At 48.6% G+C, this 27,545-nt stretch overlaps 1 protein-coding gene across 1 annotated transcript in view; it reads left to right on the plus strand.

The window, feature by feature from the left end:
• Window positions 1-27,545, plus strand: part of C26H10orf90 (chromosome 26 C10orf90 homolog) — a 248,405-nt gene that overhangs the window by 211,090 nt on the left and 9,770 nt on the right. The window contains exons 5-7 of the mRNA XM_070363612.1: window positions 10,591-10,881; window positions 13,903-14,087; window positions 16,029-16,206. Coding sequence (XP_070219713.1) covers window positions 10,591-10,881; window positions 13,903-14,087; window positions 16,029-16,206 — 654 coding nt within the window. The remainder of the gene's footprint in view (window positions 1-10,590; window positions 10,882-13,902; window positions 14,088-16,028; window positions 16,207-27,545) is intronic.

A 27,545-nucleotide genomic window follows, 5' to 3' on the forward strand; every position in this document is an offset into this window, starting at 1 on the left:
GAGATGAAAGCTGCCAGAATTATCAAGCAAAATGGAAAGGTGGCCATCAATGGCAATACCTCCTCCCAAACAATAGTGTTAGTGAGCCCCTGCTTTTATGCACCACTGGTGTGGCAGAGGGTGATCCTGTCTAGGTGTAAGCTACATCCAAAATGGAGATGGCAGGGAAACAGTCGTGTGTTATTTCACTAGAAATGTGCTACACCTCCCTGAGAAAACCACTGTGAAGATTTTTGTGAGTGGCAGATTGTCAATGATTTCTACTTTTTCTTTTTTTAAAAAATTAATTTATTTTAATAGGAGGCTAATTACTTTACAATATTGTAGTGTTTTTTGCCAAACATCGACATGAATCAGCCATGGGCGCACATGTGTTCCCCATCTTGAACCCCCCTTCCACCTCCCTTCGCATCCCATCCCTCAGGGTCATCCCAGTGCACCAGCCCCGAGCACCCTGTCTCATGCATAAAACCTGGACCAGCGATCCGCTTCACATATGATAATATACATGTTTCAACGCTACCCTTTCAAATCATCCCACCCTCGCCTTCTCCCACAGAGTCCAAAAGACTGTTCTTTTCAGTATTTCAAATTTGGCAGTGATTATGGCTTTTATGTTAGCATTCACGTGTTGGCTTAAAACTCAACATTCAGAAAACAAAGATCATGGCATCTGGTCCCATCACTTCATGGGAAATAGATGGGGAAACAGTGGAAACAGTGTCAGACTTTATTTTGGGGGGCTCCAAAATCACTGTAGATGGTGACTGCAGCCATGAAATCAAAAGACACTTACTCCTTGGAAGAAAAGTTATGACCAACCTAGATAGCATATTGAAAAGCAGAGACATTACTTTGCCAACTAAGGTCTGTCTAGTCAAGGCTATGGTTTTTCCTGTGGTCATGTATGGATGTGAGAGTTGGACTGTGAAGAAGGCTGAGCACCGAAGAATTGATGCTTTTGAACTGTGGTGTTGGAGAAGACTCTTGAGAGTCCTTTGGACTGCAAGGAGATCCAACCAGTCCATCCTGAAGGAGATCAGACCTGGGATTTCTTTGGAAGGAAGGATGCTAGAGCTGAAACTCCAGTACTTTGGCCACCTCATGCGAAGAGTTGACTCATTGGAAAAGACTCTGATGCTGGGAGGGATTGGGGGCAGGAGGAGAAGGGGACGACAGAGGATGAGATGGCTGGATGGCATCACTGACTCAATGGATGTGAATCTGAGTGAACTCTGGGAGTTGGTGATGGACAGGGAGGCCTGGCGTGCTTTGATTCATGGAGTCGCAAAGAGTCGGACATGACTGAGCAACTGAACTGATGGCTTTTATAATTTAGAATTTTTTTAAAAAGGAAATATCCCTTACTGAAAAAAAAAACATCTCTTCAAATAGTCGTCTCTGGAAACTTTAACCACAAATTTTGATAAAAGGTTAAAATGCTCTTTTCCTGTGCTTTGAGAATCTAATTCATGCTTTGGGATAAAGAATTATGGGACTGTCGATCATCTGGGACTCCTTCCTCAGTGTCAGGTAGAAAGGTGTGATCTAATCAGTGAGTGGAATGTCCGTCTTATCACCTGCAAGAGAGTCCAGGTAATCCTTTTATTAGACAACAGGCAGGTGTGTGTGTGTTCATGTGTGCATATGTATGTATGTGTGTGTGTGTATGTATATAGTTTTGACTTCCAAATATGTATATATGTTTAGATTTTTGTTCCATAGTCTTAAGACTCAACGATTACGACATAATTGGAAAAACAGCTCTGTCCAGCGACCCAGTGACTGTTCTAGACACTGTCTTTGGGACAGAATAATCTGCACTGCTCTTTGCAGTAAATGCATGCCTGACCCTTTATATCAGCGCTGGGTGCGGACTCCACACATGCCATCTTTTTTTAAATTCAAGTATAATTAATTTATAATGTTGTGTTAGTTTCGGGTGCACGGCACAGTGGTTGCATATATAATTCTTTTTCAGATTATTTTCCCTTGTAGGTTTTCACAAAATATTGAATAGTGGTCCCTGTGCTATAATAGGTCATTTTTAGTTGTGTATTTTCTATATAGTAGTATTTATTGGTTAATCTCAAACTCCTAATTTATACCTCTCCCCCTTTCCCCTTTGGTAACCATGAATTTATTTTCATCGTCAGTAGGTTGCTTTCTGTTATGTAAGTCAGCTCATCTGTATCTTATTTTTAGACCCCACTTGTAAGCAGTATCATATGTTGTTTGTCTTTGTCTGATTTGCTCACTGTGATAATCCATAGGTCCATCCATGTTGCTGCAAATGGTATTTTTCTTTTTTTATGACCGAGTAGTATGCCATTGTGTGTGTGTGTGTGTGTGTGTGTGTGTGTGTGTTTGACCCATTTATCTGTCAGTGGACACTGAGGTCACTTCTATGCATTGGCTATTGTAAATAGAGCTGCTATGGATATAGGAGGTGAACGTATCTTTTTGAAGTATAGCTTTGTCTGGATATACGCCCAGGAGTGGGATTGCAGGATCATATGGTAACTCTATTTTTAGTTTTTTAAGAAACTGCCATACTGTTTTTCACCAAGGCTGTAGCCCACATGGTTTCTTGAAACTTGACCCTAGAACAATAAAAATAACCATAGTGCCTCTTCCCCCTTTCCCTCTGAATCCAGAGTTCTTCCACTCCCAGGACTTGACTATTTTTGTCTTAACACCATATTGACATCTTAACATTGCTTAGCACCCCCCTAATCTGCTCTGGGTCCCAAAAAGGGAAGGCTCCTTTCAGAGGGCTATAGCTGCTGCCATCGCTTTGCCCAAGTCGGTTTTATTTCTTGGTCGTCACCCCTCCCCAGTTTGTCTCCTTCTTTAGAGAGAAATGTTTATGCTTATAGTAGGAGAAACCTGTTTACTGTCTAGGAAGGGCTGGCATGGACAGGAAGCCTGGTTTCCTGACAAAGAAAGGACCCACTCGGGCGTTTCCGCTGGCCCAGCTGCCTTTGGTCGCCCCTCCATCCTTGCCGTCTGACCTTCAGGTTGCTGTCTGTTCCCCTGATTTCTTCTCTTTCCTCTTCCCGGAGGCGCCAGCTCCAGCTCTGCTCCTGCCGTGTGGCTGGGCTTTGGGACTTGCAGGTCCGAGCACAGCTTCCCCTCCTGACCCTCTCCTCTCCTCTCTTCTCCGCCAGGAGCTGTTTATTCCATTTGCTCCTTCCCCCACCCTACCCCCTTTCCCCTCTCTCTGACTCCCCGCCTGGGTTGCAGCATCTCTGCATAGAAATTTAACAGAAATGTGCTGAAATAATTACCGGTTACCGGCTGATTTTAAACAGAAGTCTGGATCGGGCGGGAGACAGGGTACCACATGGACACCCCTTTCCACATGAGGAAATCAACTTTTCAACTGCTGCCGGAAGGTGAAGCCTTGGTCGGTTAAAAAGCAGAGAACATACCCACCAGCTTTGTCCATCGTAAAAGCTTTTGCTTTGCTGGCTGTCTTGCTTGTTTCTCTGTGGGTCATGAACAAGCTCTTTTATTTCATCTTCTGTGTACCGTAATTGCAGATGGTTTGAGGATTTCTGTCCTGTTGAATGGGGGAAATATCATGCTAACCATACCTGCTGGAGAAATTGGGTCTGTTCTGAGCACCCAGGGTTACTGCCTCTTCCTCTTCAGCGATCTCCGCATCCATCTCCGCATTGGCATGGTTTGAGCTGAGAGTGCCTGGCCGTCCCCTGAGCGGCAGCCTCCTGTGTCCCTGTGCTGGAATGTGCTGTGCTAAGTGGCTGCAGTCGTGTCTGACTCCACGTGACCCCATGGACTGTAGCCCACCAGCTTCCTCTGTCCATGGAGTTCTCTAGGCAAGAATACTGGAGCAGGTTGCCGTTTCATTCTCTGGGGGATCTTCCCAACCCAGGGATCAAACCTGTATCTCATATATCTCCTGCACTGGCAGACAGGTTCCTTATTTTGAATGAAAGGTACAATGACCTTTCATTGCCCAAGGTACAATTCCTTATTTTGAAAACTGACAAAGAGAAGAATTAAGCACAATATTCTGGATAACAAAGTGGATGAGGTGTGACTTTAAAGACAAATCCCAGACAAAATATACAGAAGGAAGAATCAAATTAGAAAATCATCTTTTTGCTTATTCCTCTTACCTCGTCATCCTCATTGTGACCCCACCTGGGGTGAGGGACAGCAAAATCCTGCCCAAAGTAAGAAGGGTCTGTGATTCACCCCCTGGAACCATCCAGCATAGTCTTCCATTTGATGGCTGCACAGTCCTACCCAGCTCACTTCTTTGATTTACTGTGAAACACAGGGATGGAGTTTGCTGCAGGTTGGCCCACAGGTGAGGCAGGAAGGTCAGACAGGTCAACTAAGGACAAAATGTGGACGCATGAGCTTTAAAAAGGTGGTAACAGGTGAAGAGCAGTCTGGGGTGAGTCGGGGTAGTGGCAGATAGCATCAGATTTTTAGGAGAGCCTAAGACCCCCCTGTAGGTGAGTTTAGAAGCTGGTATTTATTTTGATAACCCAGAAATATCAACATAAGCTTGTTACTGTATTTCTAAGGGAATCTGTTGTATGGTGGACTAACGTGTGAGGGGAGAAAATATCACCTCCCGAAACAGTAAAATGTGGAAGAAAATGTGGCCATGGCTTCAAGGAAGCCTGTTTCGCTTAGAAATGTCTCTTTGGTTAATTGGCCAGCTTCGGTCTGGTTTCAGAGGCTGGAAAGTGCGCAGAACTAAGACACAAACCTTACAGAAGATCTTTCTAGAGAACTGCTTCAGCTTTGATACCAGAATTTATCTGTCTGGAAATAGATTATTCTAATATGTGTTCTCTAGATGCGTTTCCCTGCCTTGGGCTGTCAAGGTTCCAACAGCGATGCTCTCTAAGCCTGTGTGTGATGTTTATGGTTTTTTGGCTCGTCCCTTGAGATTCCATTGATGGAGTCTGGCGGCCATGCTGGTCTTCCCCCGCTCCCAACCTCACTGTGCTCTGCCACCCCTTAGCAAACACCCTGCCCTGGCTCATTTCCTACTGTGAGCCAAAGGGCCACAGTTATTAGAATTGTGCGCCAACCAGGGAGCTATGGCTCAACAGGGGCTCATCTGAGAACACGAAAGATTATGTATCACCTTAATACTTGGAAAGAAGTGAAATTTCTTCTTCTATCAAATTGGTTCATTATGGCACTTGCCGGCCGGTGGAGGCCAAGCATCTTGAGGCTCAGGCAGCTTTTCCGCTTTTTGTACTAAGGATTGTGTGCCCCAGTGGTACCCTTGCCTGGCCCAGATTCAAGTATCTTCTTGATGCTGTGTTGGCAAGGTCCCCACTGTCCTCCCCACCCCCCTCCCACCCTAAAGCTGGGGCAGCTCGGGACCCTTGTTTTAGCACAGAGAGGTGCCCTGCTGGCATCCAGCCCTGGGGTCTGCAGGTGGACATGGTGAGTCAGGAACAAAATCTGGCACAACCCACTCCCCTGAGCGTCCTGCTGTCTGCCGGCCCTGCCTGACACCCCGACTGTGGCCAGCCCCTTGTTTGCAGAGGCTCTTCTTCCCCAGAATCACATCCCATCAAGTCTCAGAGCAGTGATGGCCCAGCAAGTCTGCTGGACTCTCTTCTCCTGAAAGCTTTTTCCTAGTAGATGCTATAACATATTTACCTTAAAACAGCTGGCTTTGTGCTTGCTATTCAGATTTTCCATATTGAAAATATACTGTCTGTAGATACCTACGCAGGTGGGAACATTGTAGATGAAAGTGGTGAATCAGGCAGCTCGAAATTTAGGCAGGTGGTTCTGTCTAAACAAGTGTGATCCAGAAGAGGCTCAGGTAGAAACGATGAAGCCCAAGAAAGTTTCTGCTTAATCTGTGAGGGTTCATGGGTGCTCTGATATCTTTAATTATAAATAATAACACATTTCGCAACAAATAAAGAGCTTTAGCAGAACCCCGGTAAGCACTGTGTAATGGTCCAAGGAGGACTTAACTGATCTAAAGATAAGAGTTTAACACATTATTGACTGGAGACATATTAATACATCTTTATTACTCAAATGTTATTGACTGGGGACTTATCAATATGTTTTTAGAGAGTGATGCAATTAACATCACTGTGCAAAACTGTTAGAGCTTAAAATTTAGAGCTCCTTATACAACTTATGGTTGTTGTTATCATTCACATTTTGTTCCCTTAGATCTTTGTTCCAACCTTGTGTATATTATAAACACAAGTTTATTACTACAGAATTTTCAAAAGTGACACATCACAAAATTGTGAGTGAAGAAGAATATTTTCAGGGAGTTTTTTGCAGATACTTTCTCTGATGTCCGAGTGACATATACCTTAATGTCTCAGAAGATGCTAGTTCTTGAGAATATAATTCCGATGCAGATGGTGTGAATACTCAGTTCAGTTCAGTTCAGTCGCTCAGTTGTGTCCGACTCTTTTCGACCCCATGAATCGCAGCACGCCAGGCCTCCCTGTCCATCACCAACTCCCAGAGTTCACTTAGATTCATGTCCATCGAGTCAGTGATGCCATCCAGCCATCTCATCCTCTGTCGTCCCCTTCTCCTCCTGCCCCCAATCCCTCCCAGCATCAGTCTTTTCCAATGAGTCACCTCTTCGCATGAGGTGGCCAAAGTACTGGAGTTTCAGATTTAGCATCATTCCCTCCAAAGAAATCCCAGGTCTGATCTCCTTCAGAATGGACTGGTTGGATCTCCTTGCAGTCCAAGGGACTCTCAAGAGTCTTCTCCAACACCACAGTTCAAAAGCATCAATTCTTCAGTGCTCAGCCTTCTTCACAGTCCAACTCTCACATCCATACATGACCACAGGAAAAACCATAGCCTTGACTAGACGGACCTTTGTTGGCAAAGTAATGTCTCTGCTTTTGAATATGCTATCTAGGTGTGAATACTAGACCTTAACAACAAACAAAAAAAAACCTTAGTGATTGATTCTGATACAGAAAGTGAAAACAAAGCTCGCATTACTAGAGAAGACTTCACAGGTGTGTTGTGTATAACTGTTGACTGCAATAACCTGCAAAGTGTTAGTAAAATAACAGAATTAATTTTTGGCCAGCCGAAGTAAAAAAATGCTGGGCATGATTTTTATATTAACCGGGGGATTTTTGTCTTAGCTCCTGCAAAGCTTCCCCAGTCAAATATAATAGAAGGAATCCATGACTGTTAGACAGGTTTTTTGGTTGGCTTCAGTTTACCTCCTAGAGCCCAGCCCAGCTCTGGGTAGGTGAGCTTGCTGGATAGTTGAGGGTAGTGTGTTTTAGAGAAGGGAATGGAGCGGGGTGTTACTGTTGAAAGGAAACCTGCAGGGCCAAGCCCCTTCAGGCCTCAGGCTCGGGAAGCATGCTTTGAGTTCCAGTTCAAGGAACAGAAATGCCTGGGAGAAGCTGCTGTTTGATTCAGCTTCTCCTACGAAGGGCAGAGCCTTTGGAGGCAACAGGTCTTCATGAGGGTGATGTAGTTTTAAATCTGAGCCATGAATAGACAACTTTTAAGTCCAGTCTGATTGCAGAGTGTATGAGAAAAATAAGACCTTGTTTCCTGGCGTGGGCCCCACCGGGGGATCATTTCATGGCTGATGGTTGTGCTTCTCAGAATCCACAAAAAGGCCTGATCAATATGTTGTCAGGAAAGTTTTTCTTTGACTACACATTTTTCTTTTTCCCAGTTCACCATCTGCGTTCTACTTTGAGGAATTTGTTTTAACTCTTTCAAGTCACAGTTGGAACATCTGACTTGTACATAATCACTCACATGAGAATTTACATTAAATCAGATAGAAAGTTAGAAAATTAATTAATAGGTAAGTAGGTAGGTGTGGGATAGGTAGTTAGACCTCCATTAGTCTGTAAATAGTCCATTAATTTAAAGAATCTGATGTCAGGATGGGACTAGCGGACTGGGACTGCATCACTGATGATTTGATTTTTGATTGTTTAGAAGAACTGATAAAAGGAAGCCACAGAGAAAGGAAGAACTACTTTAGGACTTTTCCACTTACCATCTGAGCCACCAGGGAAGCCCATGGTATTTTATACTTAAACAGAACTGACGGCTTTTGAAATACTTAGTTGTAAAGATTTCTCTGTATAAATTAGCAAAGTCCAACTTTGCCGTAAGAGCCATTTTTGTTGCTCAGCCAGTAAGTCATGTCCGACTCTTTGTGACCCCATGGACTACAGCATGCCAGGCTCCTCCACTATCTCCCAGAGTTTGCTCAAATTTATGTCCATTGAGTCGGTGATGCCACCTAACCATCTCAACTTCTGCTGCTCCTCTCCTTTTACCTTCAATCTTTCCCAGCATCAGGGTCTTTTCCAATGAGTCGGTTCTTCATATTAGGTGGCCAAAGTATTGGAGCTTCAGCTTCAGCATCAGTGCTTCTGATGAATATTTAGGGTTGATTTCCTTTAGGATTCACCGGTTTGATCTCCTTGCAGTCCAAGAGACTCTCAAGAGTCTTCTCCAGCATCTCAATTCAAAAGCATCAATTCTTTGGCACTCAGCCTTCTTTATGGTCCAACTCTCACAAGACTACTGGAAAAACCATAGCTTTGACTATACGGACCTTTGTTGGCAAAGTGATATCTCTGCTTTTTAATACGTTATCTAGGTTTGCCATAGCTTTCCTTCCAAGGAGCAGGCATCTGTTAATTTCATGGCTGCATATCCTTCTCCAGATGACAAGGTCAGCAATGACCACCGTTTGTGGGGGCACTCACGTTCCAGGCAGGAGGACCCAGGGGCCCTTCCCTTGTTCGTGGAAGCAGGCATACCGGCTCCACCCCCTGATGCCTCTCCTGCCTTGGTCCCACAGCCAGGAGGCCCACCGGGGGGACCCCTGGGTTCTGTCTCCCTGCCCCGCCAACCTCACCACCATTCACCTGTCCTCACTGACCATGGTGCCCAGACTCAGAGAAGACAGGGCTGGAGCTGATTGCAGACAACTGGCATTTTAAGAGATGTCACTGTTCTAATCAGCGCCTGGTAGTCATGGACTCATTTCCTTTTTGTGTATAAAACATCTCAGAAAATATGGCCTGAGTCTTCCAAGAATCTTGACTATGCCAGTGGTTCCCAGGACCTTTTTCATCTGCCCCTGGATGCCGGAGGTCTGCATGCACCCACTGGCAGCTGTGCCTGTCTCCACTTTGGGGGCCTCAGCACCGGGAAGAGATGACACCTGGTGAGGAGTCACCGCTGTATTTAAAGTGAATAACTTTAAACCGTTTATAGAGTAGAGACTTCCCTGGAGGTCCAGTGGTTAAGACTGTGCTTCCGCTGCAGGCGAGCAGGTTCAGCCCCGGCTCAGGGAACAAGGATTCCACATACTATGCGGTGCGGCCAAATTAAAAAGAAAAAGTGTAAATATTCTAAAAGAAGAAGAAGAAAGAAAACAAAAAGAGTACAAAATCAGCAAAGAGGAAAAGAGAGTCTCTCTCCCACCCCCAGTTCCCGGTCCCGTGTTGCCCTCTCCTGGTCCCAGGGTCTTCTGGGTCCTTCCAGAGATATTCTGAGCAAATAGGCATGGACTCAGGAGGCAGGTCTGACACACTGTCCACTCTTTGCTCACTCGATAATGCATTTATAGACGATTCCATGACTACACAAGAGCGTGTGCCTCGTTCTTTTTCACGGCTGCAAAGTACAAGGTGCTGTAACTTACTTAACAGGCCCCTACTGATAAATATAAAGTGGTTTGCAGACCTTTGATACGACATTGTGGCAACGAGCAACGCACTGTACGTGTTTTAGACCCACTGCTGCTTTAGACAGGAGCACCAGCGCCTGATGAGTTAGCTCCTGCCTCCACACTTGCCACGGGACATACATAGCGTCACTGTTTATGGAATCATAATGATAACAAACATTTATTACATGCTCAGTAGTATCAGCACTGCACAAAATACCTTACCTGGATCATTCTTTTATTATAGTGTTGCCTAGATTTTAACATTTAGTATTTATATAAATAATATATATATGTTATTTACTATATCAATTATGATATAAATATATTGATTATTATTTAAGTAGGTGAATTTATTAATAAAACTGAATATGATAATAAAATTAGACACATAATATTTAATATTCTTGCCTTGTTATACTGTCAACCTCAATTTTATAGTTGAGGTGGGAACTGAACCCAGGTATCTGGCCCCAGAGGCAGTGTGCTAAACCGCCTGCTCAATTATCTACCGTCCAGAAGGGTTTCCGGGCTCTTAAGTACACCAGGGAGCATGGTCACTTGAGGGCTTTATACGTGATAGCAGTGTCTGTGGAAGGCTCCTGAGAGGACCCCGCGGACGTCTGGCCAGGACTGGTGACCACGTGTGTTGTTGCGGCTGGGGGAGCATATGGTCTAGGGCATCAGTGACTCCCGTATCCATCCCCCCCGCCATCTCCCCCCACCCCGCTCACCCCACGCAGCCTTCTCCATCTGCGCCCCAGGCTGCAGTCCATCTGCTTGTCTCTGGGAGAGCCTGGAGTGCAGAAGTCAGTACTTCAGATGTGGGCTCATCAGATGTTTGAGCACAACTCTCATTTTATTTTTAGTAGAACCAAACGTATTTTCTGGAAGCAGCGAGAAGCAACAAGAAGGAGCACGTGAGATTGTGTCTGCTCCCCCAGTGGAATGGAAGCTGGTTAGAGACCCCCTTCCTGATGGTTCTAGCTCTCCAAGCAACAGCCCTCAGTCTAGTGACCTCTCTGAACCCGCAGAGAGTCAGCAGCAGCGCCTCCCAAAACCCAAGGTCCCTTTACCAGGGTTCCTTTGCCCCTTCCAAGATCTGTGCGCATCTCCGCAGGAAGAACACGGTGTTCAGATAGAAAGAGAGGCCCCGGAAGGTAAGGAGCAAGGGAGGCAGGGATGAGATGGTTCTTCCTTGATCTTCACGGGGAACACAGTGCAGGGTCTTGCTGGGCCCTGCTTCACCCCAGCTTCCCTTGTGATGCTGCCCTATCCATCCGTGTGCGCCACGAGGGAAGCAAGCCCAGCAGGTCTAAATGGTGGGCGAGTCTGCCTCGAAGGCAGGGAGAAGACAGCATTGCCCAGGTCAGGAATTCCCAGCCCTGCTGCACACAAGGCCGCTTCCAGGTGCAGCTCTCGGGCTGAGTCAGGGAAACTTTGAGATGCTGGTGTGGCTGCCCCGAAGGCAGCAGGCCCACCAGTCTGACAATGGTCCTTGGGAGCTGACCAGCTGGGCTAATGGCTGAGGGGGTGCTTGTACCACGTGTACCAGGCACTCAACAGGCATGAGGGCCCTGATCTCACAGTGTCTTTGAGATAGGCCCCCGTCTCAGCCTCTCTAGAGGCTGAATTCAAACTAGACCATCCTTTCTCTAAAGGCCAAGGGGCTGACCTCAACTAATATTGCAGAAACTATTGATATATTAAAAACCATTTAGGAATAAAATAGTAAAAAAGATATCTGGTGCCCAGTTATATCAGAGGAAAATTTAGATTTCCAATCATTCTATAAAAATGTCCCCAAAGAGCTATAGCTAAGGACAGAAAGAAAACTATTAGATTCTAAAGCTTTGGATTGGAAATGTTAAAGTATTTATGGTAATTGATGAAAATAATTTTTCTGGGAACACAAGTGAAACTCTAGCTTGTTATTCACTAATAAATGAAAGAAGCATGTATTGAATGCCCACTGTCAACCATGAGAGAAGCACACCTACTGTGTGTCAGGCATGGTGCTCAGGGCTTCCTGCCCGCCAGGTGCTTGCAGTCCTGTGCCAGAGTCACGGTGGTCATAACCGTGCCTGGGTGACCTGTCAGGAAGCTGAGGATGCCCCAGGTGATACAAGCTGGGGCTGCACAGAGACATCTTCCTCAAGGAAGTGCTTCTGAGGAAGAAAAATCAGACCCCAAGCGTGGAGGGAAAGGCACACGGGAAGCAGAGAGTGGATGGAAAGAGCAGGGCTGATGTGGGATCTGGGGGACCACGGTGTGGGGGTGGGGAGGAGGCCTGCAGGAACCCAAGGACCCTAATGGGTTAGACTGGAGGGTCCTTATAAACCCACTAAGGGGTCTGGACTGGAGGCTGGGCCAAGTCCTTGGAGGAGACCTGACTAGATGTCCTCTGAAGGCGGGTGTCTCCTGGACTATGCGGAGGATAGATGGGAGAGGTCCAAGCTGGGGGCGGGGAGACGGTGCTGAGACTGGCCAGACCTAGTACAGAGCACGTCACTGTGGAGGCCTGGCCGCCTAGAGAAGGTAGTGGATGGAGCTGTGCTGTGAGCACTGAGGAAGGCGGGCATGTCGGCACTGCTCTTGGGGTCTCTGGATCTGGCGGTGGGGAGCATGGGAGGACCTCTGGCTTCCCTGAGTGTGGGCTGAGCTAGAATAAAGGTTCACACGGTATGGAAGCAGTGTGGTAGAAAGTGGAATTAACTCTGGCTGGAGGGCTAGGGACAAATATCTCAGCTAGGAATCAGTCCTGAAGCAGGAATGGGGAGCAATAAGGAAAGATCTAGAAAGAATAGGAACAAATGCTTAGAAGAACAAGAATGAGTCGTGAACTTCTAAGTAGCATGTTGTTGGCAAAGAATTGAAATTGGTACCTGGTGGGCAACATCCATCGTGAACGAGCTGTGAGGTGTTCGGTGTGCTTGTAGAGCTGGTCAGTAGGGTCGTTAGTGGACCTTGGGAGAATAGAGGATGGCTGGTCCAGACCAGGGAGGATCTGGGTGTGATGGCAAAGGTTATACTGGGGGGTCAGTTAAGGGGTCCATGGGACTGTGGAGTTGCATCCTGTGGTCACATGAGCCTCAAAATGACCACCTCTCCCCACCCAGCAGAACCAGCAGCTCCAGCGCACCTGGGCTGGCAGTCTGGCGAGGCTCAGGGTGAATATGATGTGGTCCAGCCCTCCAGAAGGTCCCAGGCCTGTGGGGTTGGAGCATCCTGTGATGGGCCCACTGACGCTGCTGATGTGTGCAGTGCGTTCCACGGCGGGCACACAGAGGAGGCAGGACTGGGTGTGCCTGGGGAGGGGCCTGGCTTCCTGAAAACTCTGGGCTCAGCCTGAAGGTAGGAGGTCACCAGGTGGTGGGATCAAAGGGGTTTCGTGGACATGGGAGGGCGTGTGGGTGAGGAGAAAGGAGAACGTGGTTGGGTTTCAGACCACAGAGGGCTGGTGGGGCTGCAGTTGGGGGGATGTGTGATGGGGGAGAGGGGAGTTCAGACGGGAAGAGTGGCCTGGGACAGACACTGTGTTCCCCGCGGAGCACTTGGTCAGTAAGTGGTCAGGGAATCCATACGAATCCCCCCCTCTCAGTACCCCAAAGATGACTCTGCCCCAAGTGCTGTGACATCGGCTCAAGCCCTGACCTTTTCTACCAAAGGGTGTCAGAACAGCCCCAGGATGGGGCTAAACCCAGTGCTGAGACACAGAGTCCCAATTATGAATGTCAAGCCAGTGCTGGTCTCTAGTAGATGAAGGGGCGGGATAAATAATTGAACACCATTCCTCTGTCTTACATCATTAGTGTAGCAAACATAAGATAAATTAATTCACGGTCCCCAAACAAGCCAACTGTATTAATTGCACAGGACACACTTAATATGAAGTGCAAAATAGAGGACGTTTCTTTGCCTTGGCTGCAAAAGCACTTTTGCCAAGGGAATACCTGCGTGGCATAGCCAGTCTCAAGTCTGGCTGTCCACAGACATGCCTCCCTGAGACCAGGGCACCTGGGGGTCTGTGATGGGGCGTGATCTCGTCGGCTTAACGAGGCCCATTAATAACCCACTGGCATTTCCATTTTCCAAATTGTCTTCTGTGTCTAATGGTGTTGAAAAGCCAGGAGAAAAGCGCCTGGTGCCCTCTAAATGGAATTCTAAATCTTCTCTCCCAGGGGATTACACGTGCTGTGACTTGGTTGTTAAAATAAAGGAATGCAAGGAGAGTGAGCACCCCACCAACCCCGAGTCCAAGCCAGCACCCGCCGAGCCAGCACCCCCCGAGGACCCAGAGACCCACGTCCTGCCAGAAGACTGTTCCGAGAGCCAGCAAGGACCCGAAAGCTCCCTGACCTTGCAGGTAAGGCAAGGTCCGGCTTGACTCCCACCATACATTCTGGCTCGATTCCCGCCAAGGGGAGGCTTCCCAGGGAGCCCATGGGCACACGGCCTCACTGCTCCTGGAGATCTGACTCCACTTCCTGGCAGCTATGTGACTCTGGGCAGGTCCCGTAACCTCCCTGGACCTCTTTCCCACCATGTGAGGAAGGAGATGGTGCTATCTGCCCAGGCTAGGTTGGGGATCGCTTGTCATCAATGGTGACTGTGATTGGAGCAAGGAGAGTCAGCATGTGTGGAGAACTTTCTGGGGCCTAGACAAGGAAAGGGTCACTCCCGTGAGGTGGGAGTCTGTCCCCACAACCCTGTCTTCAGAAAAGCATGTTAAGCCTTTGAAAGATGAAGGTAGTCCCAAGGTCATGGGGGCTTGAGTTAGAGGATATGGAAGCTTTCATTTTGTGTCTTTGCCCAATTGTAGAAGTGACATGAACACATTTTTTTAAAGTGCAAAAAATACACGGATATAAAGATTAGAAGGACAAACAACCCGGAGAAGGCTAGCCATGCCTCCTGGGAGACACGGGTGTTGTAAACCACCCTGCAGATGGGTTGAGGGCTCCACCCCCATACCCCGGGTGGAGGGATGGGGATCATCCTTCCCATCATCCCGGGATCCATTGGGAGAGTCGCCGGTGACCCTGAAGCCACCCGGGCCTCCAGCCTCGGGACAGACAGCTGGGGCAGCAGCCACACGGGGCCCCATGGGCGGTTCCAGGGGCTGTCTCCCCAGGCCCCGGGACCCGGGCTGGTACCTTGGAGGCCAAGCGACCAGGAGACTCCTTTCCTGGCACAACATCTAGGGGCATATCCACGACACAGATGGAGCCCACACCACCCTCTGCCTGGAGCCTGTGAGCCCCCCGGGGGCTGGGAGAGGAATGGGGCTGAGGGTATTTCTGCTACAGCTGCAGCTCTGGGGGGCCTGTGCTGAGCCCCTGCCATGTGCAGAGCTGGGGCGCTGGCTGTGCAGGGTACAAAGTGGAGGAGACACAGCCTGTGCCATCCAGGAGCTCGTGGCTCCTGGGGAGAAATGTATCTGCCTTCCAGAATCATGCAGGGATTCTTAGATGACAGATGCACCAAAGCAGTTGAGGTCAGTGTCTAGCACAGAGCAGGACATATCAGTTGTGGTCATTCTTCTTCAGTAAACCTATGTGGGGAGCTTTGTTCACGCATGGAGTCAGGGATGCAGAGAGAGATGAGGCTAAAGAGAAAGCACGGGGATTCTGACCTCTATGGAGTCTGCAGAACCATTTTGCGAAGAAAAAGCTCTCCTGCCAGCCCTGACTTCCTGGGGGGAGAAGCTGGTTCCGTTTGCTAGGATTACTGTTTCTCCTGGAAAGATACACGAGTCATGCTGGGAGAATGATCTCGTTCTGAGCTTCCAGAAGGCATCCAGCCCCTGGCAGAAGCAGGTGACTCCTAAGGCTTGCATTCCTTTCCCACCAACATCACCTTGGAATATGGCAATTTGGGGTGTTCAGATTTTCATCTATTGGAGATGAATGAATTGCCAGGTGGAAGGAGAAATGGGAAGAGATGTACCTTTGATGCTGGTAACTCAGTCATGCTACACGGGGGCCCTTAGTGCTAACTGATACCTGCATCATCAACAGGTCTGTGGCCATCTGTCTGTAAGGGGTTGGAAGAAAATTAGGGCATGCTCTTGCACTGTACTTTTGATTAGCCTCTTGACCAAATCAGATGGATGCATTGCCTTTCCGAGTCACTTCTCTTAAAAAGTTTCAGGAGCTCCCCAGTGGTTAGGGCCCTGTGGTTCGAATGCAGGGGGCATGGGGAACAAAGATTCTGCCTACCTCTCAGTGTGACCAAGAAATAAAAGATAAATACATGAATACATAAGCAGGCATACCTTAGTAAAATGTTTTCTTGGCTCCTCTAGGAGGCCCTGGAAGTCCGCAAGCCTCAGTTCATTTCTCGCTCACAAGAACGTCTGAAGAAGCTGGAGCATATGGTTCAGCAGAGAAAAGCCCAGCGGAAGGAGAACCTGGCTCCAAAGCAGAGTCTCCTTCCTGTCCGCGCCCACAAGAAGCAGGTCACCATCCCCCACCCTCTCAGCGGTAAGCTGCAGCTGGCTCGGGAGGGCCGGTGAGATGTGGGACCCCAGGGCTGGGGCCCTCATCCAAACCGATGGTCCCAACGGTGCCCCTGACATGTGCAGGACTGGTGTTCACTGAAGTGCCCAAACCTCAGGGTCACACAGCCCACCCTGGGAACCTGCCCGTCTTGAGAGGTGATCCGCAGACCCTGAATTCAGCAGAAATAGCTGGGGATACACATTCCCCATTTCAGCTGGGAAAGAAGCGCTATGGCAGCCGGGGTAGCTGGTTCAAATTCTTGGCTCCGGATACTCCAGTAACAGATACTCCAAGAGCTCCGCTTTGCCCTTGATAGATTGCAAAACCGGTCTCAGGGAGAGAGGGCTGACTCCAGTTTGTCTACATCGACATTCATCATCGCAAACCCCCTTTCCTGCTGCGAGCTCAGCGTCGGGCTGGACAGCTTTGGGAGCCCTGGGAGGCGGGTGTCACATGGACCCTGTGAGGGTGGTGCTCCTGGATTCCCTGGAGAAGGCGTTATCCGGAACCTTCTCTGGGCCAGACCCCACGCAGGGAGCCGGGGAGAGCTTGGTGAGCAAGGCTGGCCTCCGTCCTTTTGTTCGTGGAGCTTATAAACAGACTATTAAACCAGAAAGAATAACAAGAAGAGACAAGGGCAAGAATGGGGACATGGGAGCATATTCTGATGGCCTGCCAACCCAAATCTTAAAATCTGGAGGCCTGGGGAAACCTCTGTTTTATTTCTTTGGATAGAGGAACAAGATCTTCCTAGCAAAATGTTCTGGGCCCCAGGAGGTGAAATCATTGGTCTGATTCTGAATAAAAGTCCTCTGGGGAAATAACCGTAGTCAATAAAATGCAGCTTAGCAAATATTACCAGGATCTTACAGAGTGGCTGGGGGACAGCAGGCATTGGAATAGGATTACTGTTAAACACAGGCAGGCTGAGTCCCACTCTGCCCACCCGCCCCCCCACAACCCAGAGCTCTTCTGGGGGAGTCATCCAAGACCTCAGCAAGGGCACACTTGAACGCATCCTTTCCGCGGTGAAGGATCTGGCGGGACACCTGCTGCTCAGCCCTGGTGACCCCTCCCAGGATGCTAAGGAAAGGAAATTAGCAAAATATATGTTCAAAGACTTTCCCTGCCTGGAAATGTGTCTCACGTCGGCGTTTGAAGCTGATTGGCAGATATGGGCTATGTGGGTGTGTTCTCTGGAGGCTCCTTAGTTTCTGGCTCAACAGAGAGCAATCTGGGTTCTGGTGTAGATATATCAAGTTGGCAAGAGGGACCAAGTGTCAGCCACCGCTGGGGGTCCCCCCCCCCAGGGCCTTCAGAGTCCAGGCTTGTCCTGGGGAGGGCTGCCAGGATGCCCGTGGTGCCTGAGGTGTGAGGGCCACTTGGCCTCAACAGTTTTGAAGATGCTGCTTGATGAAGATGGTTAGATAAGCGAATGTGTTCTCAACAAATATGAAAGTGTCGCATTAGAGCTCAAAATACGTATACACAAAAAATGGGGTCTAACAGGCTTCCTTTTCAGTCAGCTCCCATCACTTTGTGTAGGAAAAAATGGAGACTCATCAATGTTTGGGAACTCGTTAGGCATGAGACCATTCATCCTTGTCCCCTGGGCCAGCTGCCCTCCAGCCGTGCCATACCGAGGGCCCCAATGGCCTGGAATATCACCATCTCAAATGTCAGAGGGAGGCTGCCTTGTCCCGTGTATTCATTTCCTAGGGCTGCTATAAGAAATGGCCCGAGGCTGGGTGGCTCAAGGAACAGAAATCGATTCTCTCACAGTCTCGAGGCCAGAAGTCCAAAATCCAGGTCTCCCCTGGAGTGATTTCTCCTGGAGGCACAGAGAAGACCCGTGCTCTACCTCTCTTCCGGCTCTGGGAGCTTCTGGCAACTTCTGGCATTTCTTCGTTTACAGTTGCATCATTCTGTTACCCGCCTCCACCCGCCTTGCGTCTGTGTCCAAATTCCCTCCTCTCACAAGGACCCCAGTCATCAGATCATGTCCACCTCCACCCAGCCTGACCTCGTTTTAACTTGCACATACCTGCACGGATCCGATTTCTAAATCAAGTCATAGGGACAGGGGAGGAAACATACCTTTGGTGGGGGAGACAGTTTTTACTCTCCTCCAAGGGTGATGTTTTGCCCCAAAACAGATATTACCCTCACATGTTCACATTCCTTTGACTGAAAAATCTTAAAATCGTGTATAATAATAAAAGATGATGAGACCCAGCCAATAGTTTTAAATAACTGAGGCACCTTTTTATTTACCCAGTTCCAAGATAGTCCTGATGTCTAGAGTGCTCTGAGAGGGCTCCGGCACACGATTTTACGGCCGCTCTTCTGATCCCCGCGGTATTTATGGCTGATGAGAGGTTTACCCTCGTGTTTGTTTGTGTTAGGCCGGCCCACTCAGACAAGTTCTGAAACCAGAGCCTCGTGTGAGCTCTGGACAAGCGCAGGAGTGCTTAAGGCCCCATTAAGCATGTCTACAGGCCGCGTCTCGTCTTCAGCCTGTCTGCTGGCAAGATGATAAAAGCGAGATGCAGATGCTTTTCTTACATGCTAAATTAGTTAATAAATCATATGCGTGAACGAGCTCCCGCTACAGTGTCAAGGCGTCTGATAGAAGGAAGACTTGAATTGCTATTCGAGCTGGGTTAGCTGCCTCTGATCATGGCCCTCCTGGCACAGACCTGAGGGGTTCAGGTGGGGCCCTTAGCAGCTGACAGAAGCCCCATTGAGCACGGGCTGGGGGCAAAGCGTGCTCCGGACGTCAAGGGCAGTTACAGCGAGGGCCAGCGGGCCAGCTCTGCTTCCTGTTGGCCAGTGAGTCCCGGGCAGTCTCTAAGGGACAGGGGCAGTGACATGTGCGTGGGCACACGTGTGTACATGCACATGTATGTGAGCGTTCACTAGGCTCCTGTGTGGAGACGGGGGATTTTCACGACCAGCTGGGACCCGAGAAAGTCCAGGAAGTAGCATTATAAAGGTCCTGCCGGCAGCCCCAGTCTGTTTTGACTCACTCATCATCTATGGCTTGCGTTCCCAAAGCTCACAAATATGTGGCCTCTTTCTTGCCTTGTCTGGGAGCCTCCTGGGCCCCTGGGCTTGGCTCTAGCAGTGGCATAAGAAGCATCTTCCTCCATCTCTCAGCAAACTTTTCTTGAGGACTCACTCTGTGCTGCGCACAGTCCCTGGTCCTTGGACCTCCTCACCTCTGGGGGAACGCCCTCAGGTAAAAAAGGCAGTGATCTTGGGATTTGCTAAGTGCCTTGGAAGGGGGTTGCCATGGCAACCCACAGGCTGGCCTTGCTCCCGCCGTGGGATATGGCCCTGATGGAGGAGACCTGGTACTGAGAAGAGACCCTGCAGCTGGGTCGTGGGTCCAGGGTGGGGAGGGTGGGGTGTGCTGGGGGACAATGTGGAAGCTGCACAGGGAGGGGTCGCCGAGTGCTCAGGTCAGCTGTGGCTGGACTGTAGATGGGGGTGGGGAGCAAAGGGAGAGATGGGGGCGCCAGAGAGGAGTCCAAAGGGGCCACCAGGCATGGTATATGCTGCTTCCAGTGTTCTCCTCATTCTGTGATCAAAGCTGAGGCTACGTAGCTCCAGGCAGGACATGATGAAGGCGGGCTAGGGCAGGGCAGTGAACACGGAAGGGTGACAGATGCAGAGGTTCTTGGGTGATGGAATTAGTGGAACGTGGTGACTGCCAACTCACCAAGAGGAGATGAGCCTCGAGGAAGTTGGGGAGGAGGCTGGGAGGCCAGCCTAGCTCTCAACCCCTGAGATGCCAACCCTTTAACCGGTGGGTCTCTGTCTCCTTCCCCAGTCGGAGCTTTGCCTGCCCCCTGTCCCTAGAGTGACCTGGGGCTGTAGGCGGGGTTTCCCCTTTGTTTCTGCTCAGCTACCTGGGTCCCAGGGGTGCAGGCTGGTCCTGTTCGAGGGCTGGCTGTAATCTGGTGACCAGTGTTTCAGAACCAGTCCTTGCTCTGCCCTGCAGGACGCATTGGGGGCGGGACGGGCTGAAAGCACGTGGGAAGCACCAGCACAGTACCCACAGGTGGCAGGCGTTTAGCACCTGCGCTTAGTAGGTGGTACAGCTCCGATGCTTTGACCGGATGCAAAGGGCCGACTCACTGGAAAAGACCCTGATGCTGAACAAGACTGAAGGCAAAGGGAGAAGAGGGCGGCAGAGGATGAGATGGTTGGATGGCATCACCAACTCAATGAGTGTGAATTTGAGCCAACTCCGGGAGATAGTGAAGGACAGAGGAGCCTGATATCCTTCAGGCTGTGAGGTTGCAGAGTTGGACACGACTGAGCGACTGAGCAACAACCACAGCGTCACCCACAGGTAGAGGGGCTTGGCCTTTGTCTCCTGGGGACCAGTCTGTGGCTTTGTCCAGCCCTAGCTTGGCTCCCCCAGCCGAGCCCTCCCCATCTCCAGCTTTCAAGCCTCCCTGGATCCTACCCAGACCCTGCATCCCAGACCCCTCCCAGCCTGACTGACACCCCCACCTCCTTTTCCCAGTTGGTCTGACAGGCTGTCCTTCCTTACCCCTGGGAGCATGTGCCATCAGTACCCCCAAACTGCCTGATAGAATTTTGTCTGTCCCTCTTCTCTGCCCTGCAGTGGCCTGCCTAACCTCCCTAGCCCAGCTTAAGCCCAGCCTCAGTCTCAATCTCTCACCTCCAAGGCTCTTGCCGCTGATTCCTGTCACCATGTGGTGACTCTGGCTGTGACGTTGAGCCCTTCACTCATGTGAATCTCTGTCACTCCCTGTATTCATGCCACAGCTGGTCAGAAAGCCAGGCATGCTGAAACAGCCCAGGTCGGCCTGCCTCCATCTCAGTTTCTTTCCCCTGACAATTGGAGTGGTCCTCATGGCTCTTTCTGATGGTCTCCTAACCCATGAATGTGTAGGAAATCCATCAGGAAGATGGTTTCAGGAAGGCCTTTCTTCCAGGAAGCCCTCCCTGACTATCCATCCAGTCTCCACCTCCCCACCTCTGCTACTGGGAAACTCCCATCTCTTGTATCTCTCTTAGACGCCCTACCTCCTTACCTTTCCTCTTTGGATTATAGTCCTGTGAGTATGCCAGCAAAATCTTCCTGGACTCTTAAGTGCCCGTGGGGGCACACTACACCAAGTCACCCTGACAAGCTCTGCTACATGTAGCAAAGCCAAGCAACTTAATCTGAACTGCATTATCCACACTTTCCAAATGCAGCCATTCAAATCACGGGCCAGTAGAGGAGCGGAATTCTCCGGAAGGCACTGCACAATTCCTTCTCCAGCCGATCTGCTTTCACTGATGATTTTTGGCTAGAACAAGTATTAAAATTAATTTGCATTCCCTGAGCGACAAGCTAGAAAAGTGACCCAGCAGATATGAGATGGCTGGAGAAGTCATCGCAGTAATAAAAGTGTGCTGTTCATCACACAGCTAGTACTGGCCACACCATCCCTACAATCTCCAATCTGATCTCCTGGATATTTTTCCATCAATCATCCGAAAAAATATTTGGGGCTAGTTCTCCCATTGCTCACAAAGGGATTTTAAAATGTGCTTATCAGATAAAAGTCAATTGTTACTTCATCAGTCTGCAAAGAAAACAAGAAGCATGATTTAACTAAAAGACTGTTTCCCTGATTCAGAGATATTTGCGTGTTGCTGTTATTGGTATCCTTTGCAGACCAAAGATAAAGGTGTTGTGTGTTGTTGTTGTTTTTTTTCCCCTAAAAAACAGAGGAAGAAAAGATCAATTTATGTCTATTGATTAGAAGTAGATCTGTAGGACAGTGTTATTTCCAATTAAAATAATGTAAGGTAAAAACACAGAATTGCAGAGTGGTAAGGAAAAAAGTCTTTATGGGAACTCGCCCAATTGCCTGGATTTTATTTTCCAAATGATTTCCCTTTTATCCCCCAGTGCAGTTCAGTAATAAACCTTTCAGTGACACTAAGGATATAAATCTACTTGGCAACCAGAATGAAAGTTTATTCATCATCTATAAATCACCATATTTTGTGGTTCTCTAAATAATGCTGGGAAACCCTGGAACTGAGCAAGCAGTGACTCCCAGATCAACAGCTAGCCATTCAGACGTGTTCTAGTTTTGCTGTTTTATGGTGAAGTATGACTTGAGCCATTGCCTAGTTTCTTTACATGACTAATTTAAACTTGCCATTCAGCCCACACACGCACGTGCTCGTGCACACACACACGTACACACACACACATTCTTAAGAAAATGTGAAGGCCGTATAGTAATTTTATATATTTAAAATCCTGTTTTATAGCCACAAATAATAACAATGAAAACTGAAAACTAATTATAACTTGCTAATGTTCTGCAATTGTCACTTCTCGCCCCAGCATCCTTAGGCCTAGACAATCAAAAATACATTCAAGAGGGAGACCAATTCCTTTGGATTATTTTGTAAGCTGTATTCTCTGGGAGGTTTACAATGCCCATGTATGTTAAAGGCACTGATAAGTCCTGCAACAATGAAGCCTGCTTAAATTTGTTTAAGCTTGTTTTCTCTAAACTTCTTTGACCGTGAAATGCTTTTATCTAATTCTCGAGCATCCATTTTGGAAACATAGCTCTAGGAATCTTTGCTTTTAAGACTATCTATTGGGTTGGCCAAAAGGTTTATTCAGGTTTTGTTCTAAAAGATGTGAAGGAAAAACCCTAACAAACTTTTTGGCCAACCCAATACCATGCTTTGCTAAAGAAGCCCCAACTGGAATTTCGATCTGCCATTTCCCACAAAAATCTGAGACTGCAGGAAGAAGGTCTTATTCTCCTTATCTGAATCCCTTTGGTCTGGCAGAGCCAGAAAGCAATGATTGAGGAGCCTGGGGTTCTCTGGGCGGCAGGGGGTGGTGCCAGTTTCACAGGCTGTGGCCAGCTTGCCTCCCTGGAAGCTTGTCCACTGACAGGTGCTGGACCTCTCTCCATGTGGGGTCCCCTGGAATCTGTAACAAGGCCGTCACACTGTCACCCAACGGAGTCCAGCAGAGAAAGAGGAGCCAGTCAAAACCCCTTCAGAAAGCACTCACCAATGTCACAACATGAAATAACCAGGGAGGGTTGTGTTCCCCACACCAAGGGCTGGAAAATGGCAGAGAAGCAATAAGCTACCAGAGAAGTAACTGTGCAACTGGGGCAGAGGCTTGCCTTCCCCGTGATGCAGGGAGCTGCATCAGACGATGCCCGTGGGGGCTCTGGAGCCGGCGACCTGATTGTTGCCACGGCAGGGAGAGTTTCTTCACACACTCAAAATAGGGATGCCAGATTCACTAAGTGAAAATATAGGATGCCCAGTTAAATTTGCTTTTCAGGGCATCAAAACCTCTTTTAGCATAAGTAGGCCCCAAATATTACATGGAACATTATTGTTCAGTTGCTAAGTCGTGTCCGATTCTGCTACATCATGGACTGCAGCATGCCAGGCTTCCCTGTCCTTCACCATCTCCCAGAGTTGCTCAAACTCATGTCCATTGAGTCAGTGATGCCATCCAACCATCTCATCCTCCTTCACCCTCTTCTCCTCCCACCTTCAATCTTTCCAAGCATCAGGGTCTTTTCTAATGAGTCAGCTTCTTGCATCAAGTGGCCAAAGTATTGGAGTTTCAGCTTCGACATTAGTCCTCCCAATGAATATTCAGGGTTGATTTCCTTTACGATGGACTGGCTTGATCTCCTTGCTATTCAAGGGACTCTCAAGAGTCTGCTCCAGCACCACAGTTTGAAAGCGTCAGTTCTTCGGTGCTCAGCTTTCTTTATGGTTCAACTCTCACATCCATACATGACGACTGAAAATCCATAGCTCTGACTCTATGGACCTTGGTCAACAAAGTGATGTCTCTGCTTTTTAATATACTCTCTGGGTTTGTCATAGCTTTTCTTCCAAGGAGCAAGCGTCTTTTAATTCTGTGGCTGCAGTCACTGTCCTCAGTGATTTTGTCTGTCAGTGTTTCCTTTTTTCTCCATCTATTTGCCATGAACTGAAGGGACTAGATGCCACAATCTTTACTTTTTTTGAATGTTGAGTTTTAAGCCAACTTTTTCACTCTCCTTTTTCACCTTCATCAAGAGGCTTGACTAAGGGTATAGGGTATACTTATGCTAAAACTGTTTCACTGTTGATCTGAAATGCAGATTTTCCTGGGCTTCCTGTATAATATTGGGCAATACTTCCTCAAAGCCTGGAAGCCCCTGGAGGGACTTGGCTGTTTTCCTTATCTTTCTTGTTATTGTTTCTCAGTGGTCCTCACACACGAGCAAGTCAGAATCCCCTGCTGGACTTGAGAGCTCACAGGACACTGGTCCAGCCCCAGAACTTCTGACCCAGCTGACTTGGGGCAGGAGTAAGAACTTTCATTTGTCACAAGTTCCCCAGTGATGCTGGTGCTGCTGGTTCAGGGAATGAAGGGGAAGCAGACACCGCCTAGATGTCGGCCTTTCTGTGAAAGCGTCAGCCCCACTTTGAGAACCATGGCCATCTATCTTCTGCAGAGAATAAACAGCCCATTGATTCCATCAATGACTCGATTCTCAGGCCCCTTAGCTGCTTGCTTTGAGACCTGAGGTTACGTTACTGACCTTTGAGACCTCTGCTCATCTGTAAAGAGGAAAACACCTGCTTTCCCGAGTTACGGGATGAACTGAGTCACAAATGGGGGCCAGGGCAGGGGATGCTTGGAGACTGGTGGCTGTTAGCATCATGGCTGCCACTGGCGTCTCCAAGGTTATAGTCCATGTTCATATGGACCATTCCTGTGAGACCTTCCTAGGACCTTTAAGGCAGATGCTGTCCCCGCACAGAGCAGAGGAGGAACAGGAGGCCAGCAAGCTTGAGGGGCCAGTTCCAGGGCACAGAGCACCAAGCTGAGGCCTAACCCGATTCAGGTCTGCAGACTTGGATCCCAAGTGGACACCTCTTTCATGGTGTGGAGGGTCAGGCAGGCCAAAGGAAGTGTCAAAGTTACATCATAGAAACATGATGTTTAATGTACTAACACTTGTATGATTTTCATGAAGCAGAAACCAATGATGATTTCCTGCCATGTGTAGTGAGGTCACTGAGAACTGGGGTCACTAAACCTTAGAGGCTGGTAAAGCTCCCTAGCTCCTTTGGGTCACCTTTAAATTCACCAATGTGCTCATTGTGAGTAATGCTGTACCTTGTTTTGCTGAACCCAGGGGAAAAAATGCACATTTTAGGCAATTGATGGTAGCCCTTGCTGAGGGTTCAGTGTGTGAGTGTCTGGTCTTGTGTGAGGATCTGAGTTGGTCTTCGAGTCTCTGCTACCACAGACAGCCAGGTGAGCTGAATTTGCATGATTTCAGTCTGTTCAGGGCTTCTTACGGCAGACAGCCAAGTCAGCTGAATCTAGAACCATAAAGGACAGGACCCTGGGGGACCGATGGGGAAGCAGCTTATGGTGGAGCTCTTGGGTCTGAGAGAGAGAGCAACGGAATTGTGGTAAGACTCCTTTTAAACAGTTTGACTTGGGGATCTGGTTTTTCTAGCTGGGGAACTGAAGCCGTGGCCCCTGGTCTGCCCATATTGCATCAAGGATTCCACCTTATGAGCATGTGTGGGGAGGTTCGTGGGGTTCCAGAGTGCCTGGTGGGCCCTCCTCATGCCCCTTCCCCACCCCATGCCTAGGGGCAGGTCAGTGTCAGCATGTGTGCACGCTCAGTTGTGTCCGACTCTTTGCAACCCCATGGACTGTAGCCTACCAGGCTCCTCTGTCCATGGAATTCTCCAGGCAAGAATACTGGAGTGGGTTGCCATGTCCTTCTCCAGGGGATCTTCCCAACCCAGGGATCAAATCTGTGTCTCCTGCATTGCAGGCAGATTTTTTATCAGCTGAGCCACCTGGGAAGCGCACGCCCAGGGGCAGACCCTTTCTCAAATCCATCCTTTAGTGCCCAGCACCCTGTGTGTTCACAGAGTCCCCAGGATAGTGATTCTGCTGGAGACTCGAGGGTCAGTCTGCATGTGCAGGAACCAAGCTCTCTGCAGAGAAAACAATTCACTTGCATTAACCAGAAGCCCGTGACGCCTCATTTCTTGACCTGAGCGTAGAAAGAGAAATAGATTTCTCTGCAGACCTCTGGTTTCTTTATCATTTCTTAATTTCGGATGCCTTTACCCGAAGGATCTGAGAGCCTCCTTGCATCTCTAAACTGTGACATTAGTATCTCTCTTTTGGGTCTGAATGGTTATCTGTCTCATTGTTGTAGAGCATTATTTTTATGTAAATGAAACACACAACCTCCACCACTACCCAGGTGCCTGGAATGGGCGGCTCACCATGTGAAACTGTCCTTCAGGGTCCCACAGAAGCATAGAAGGATTTCAGAAAAATGACGATGTTTATCCAGCACAGGATTTTATCATCACAAGAGCACTTTGGGGGTGAACAACCTATGAGTCTTTAACTAGCTTTTCTACGGTGCAATGCACATCATTTAGTTTCTGGAAGGCTAATTAGTCCAAGGTAGACCCTCGGCTGTGGCCTATGTCAGCAAATTAGAGATCCCAGCAAGACGAGCCAAATGGAAATGATGTGGAAGTAGCTGGATTCAACTCCCAAAGACCATGATGCGATTATTCCAGCCGCAGGAAGGCCAGCTGCTCACTGGCTTTGAGACTGACATAATGAACAGCCTCCCTTGTGAGCTTAGAATACACACCTATTGGTGTATTCTAAGGGCCTCTTTTTTAGGGGAAAAACCCTCTAGAGATTTTCTTCCCTAAGACATACCCCATTTCCATTCCTTTGGGTAGGCCATGTCTTTCTTAGAAGATACTGGGCAGTGCAGACTTGGCATCTCTACTCCAAACTGGCTTGTTGTCTCCTGGCTGGATTCTCTCCAACAGGCATCCCTTAGCTTTGGTGTTCGTAAGCTGGGGGAAGCTCATTCTAAAAGATTCTTCAAAGTGCTCAGGGTGACTGCTGCAAATCCGCTTCTGCGAGGGCACTGCACTAATAAATCCAGTGTGAACTTGATTATCATTTAGATTACTTGTTCAATAGGGAAAATGAAGCTTTGCAATCAGAGCTGTAGATAAGGACTCTGTGCAGAGGGAAATGAGCTCTGGCCTCATAAACAGTGCATCACGCTGGTGTCCAGGTGATCCTTGATGCTCTGGTAACACCACTGGCTGGCTGAGTGTTCAGGCCACCTGTCCTGCGTGTGCACACGTGTTTACACACATCAGGTGAGGGTTGTGATAAACACCTGCTTTATGGAGATTAATGTGACGTCAGGCTTGTATTCAGCTGC

Source organism: Bos mutus, chromosome 26 (assembly GCF_027580195.1).
Source record: "Bos mutus isolate GX-2022 chromosome 26, NWIPB_WYAK_1.1, whole genome shotgun sequence".
Lineage (NCBI taxonomy): Eukaryota > Metazoa > Chordata > Mammalia > Artiodactyla > Bovidae > Bos > Bos mutus.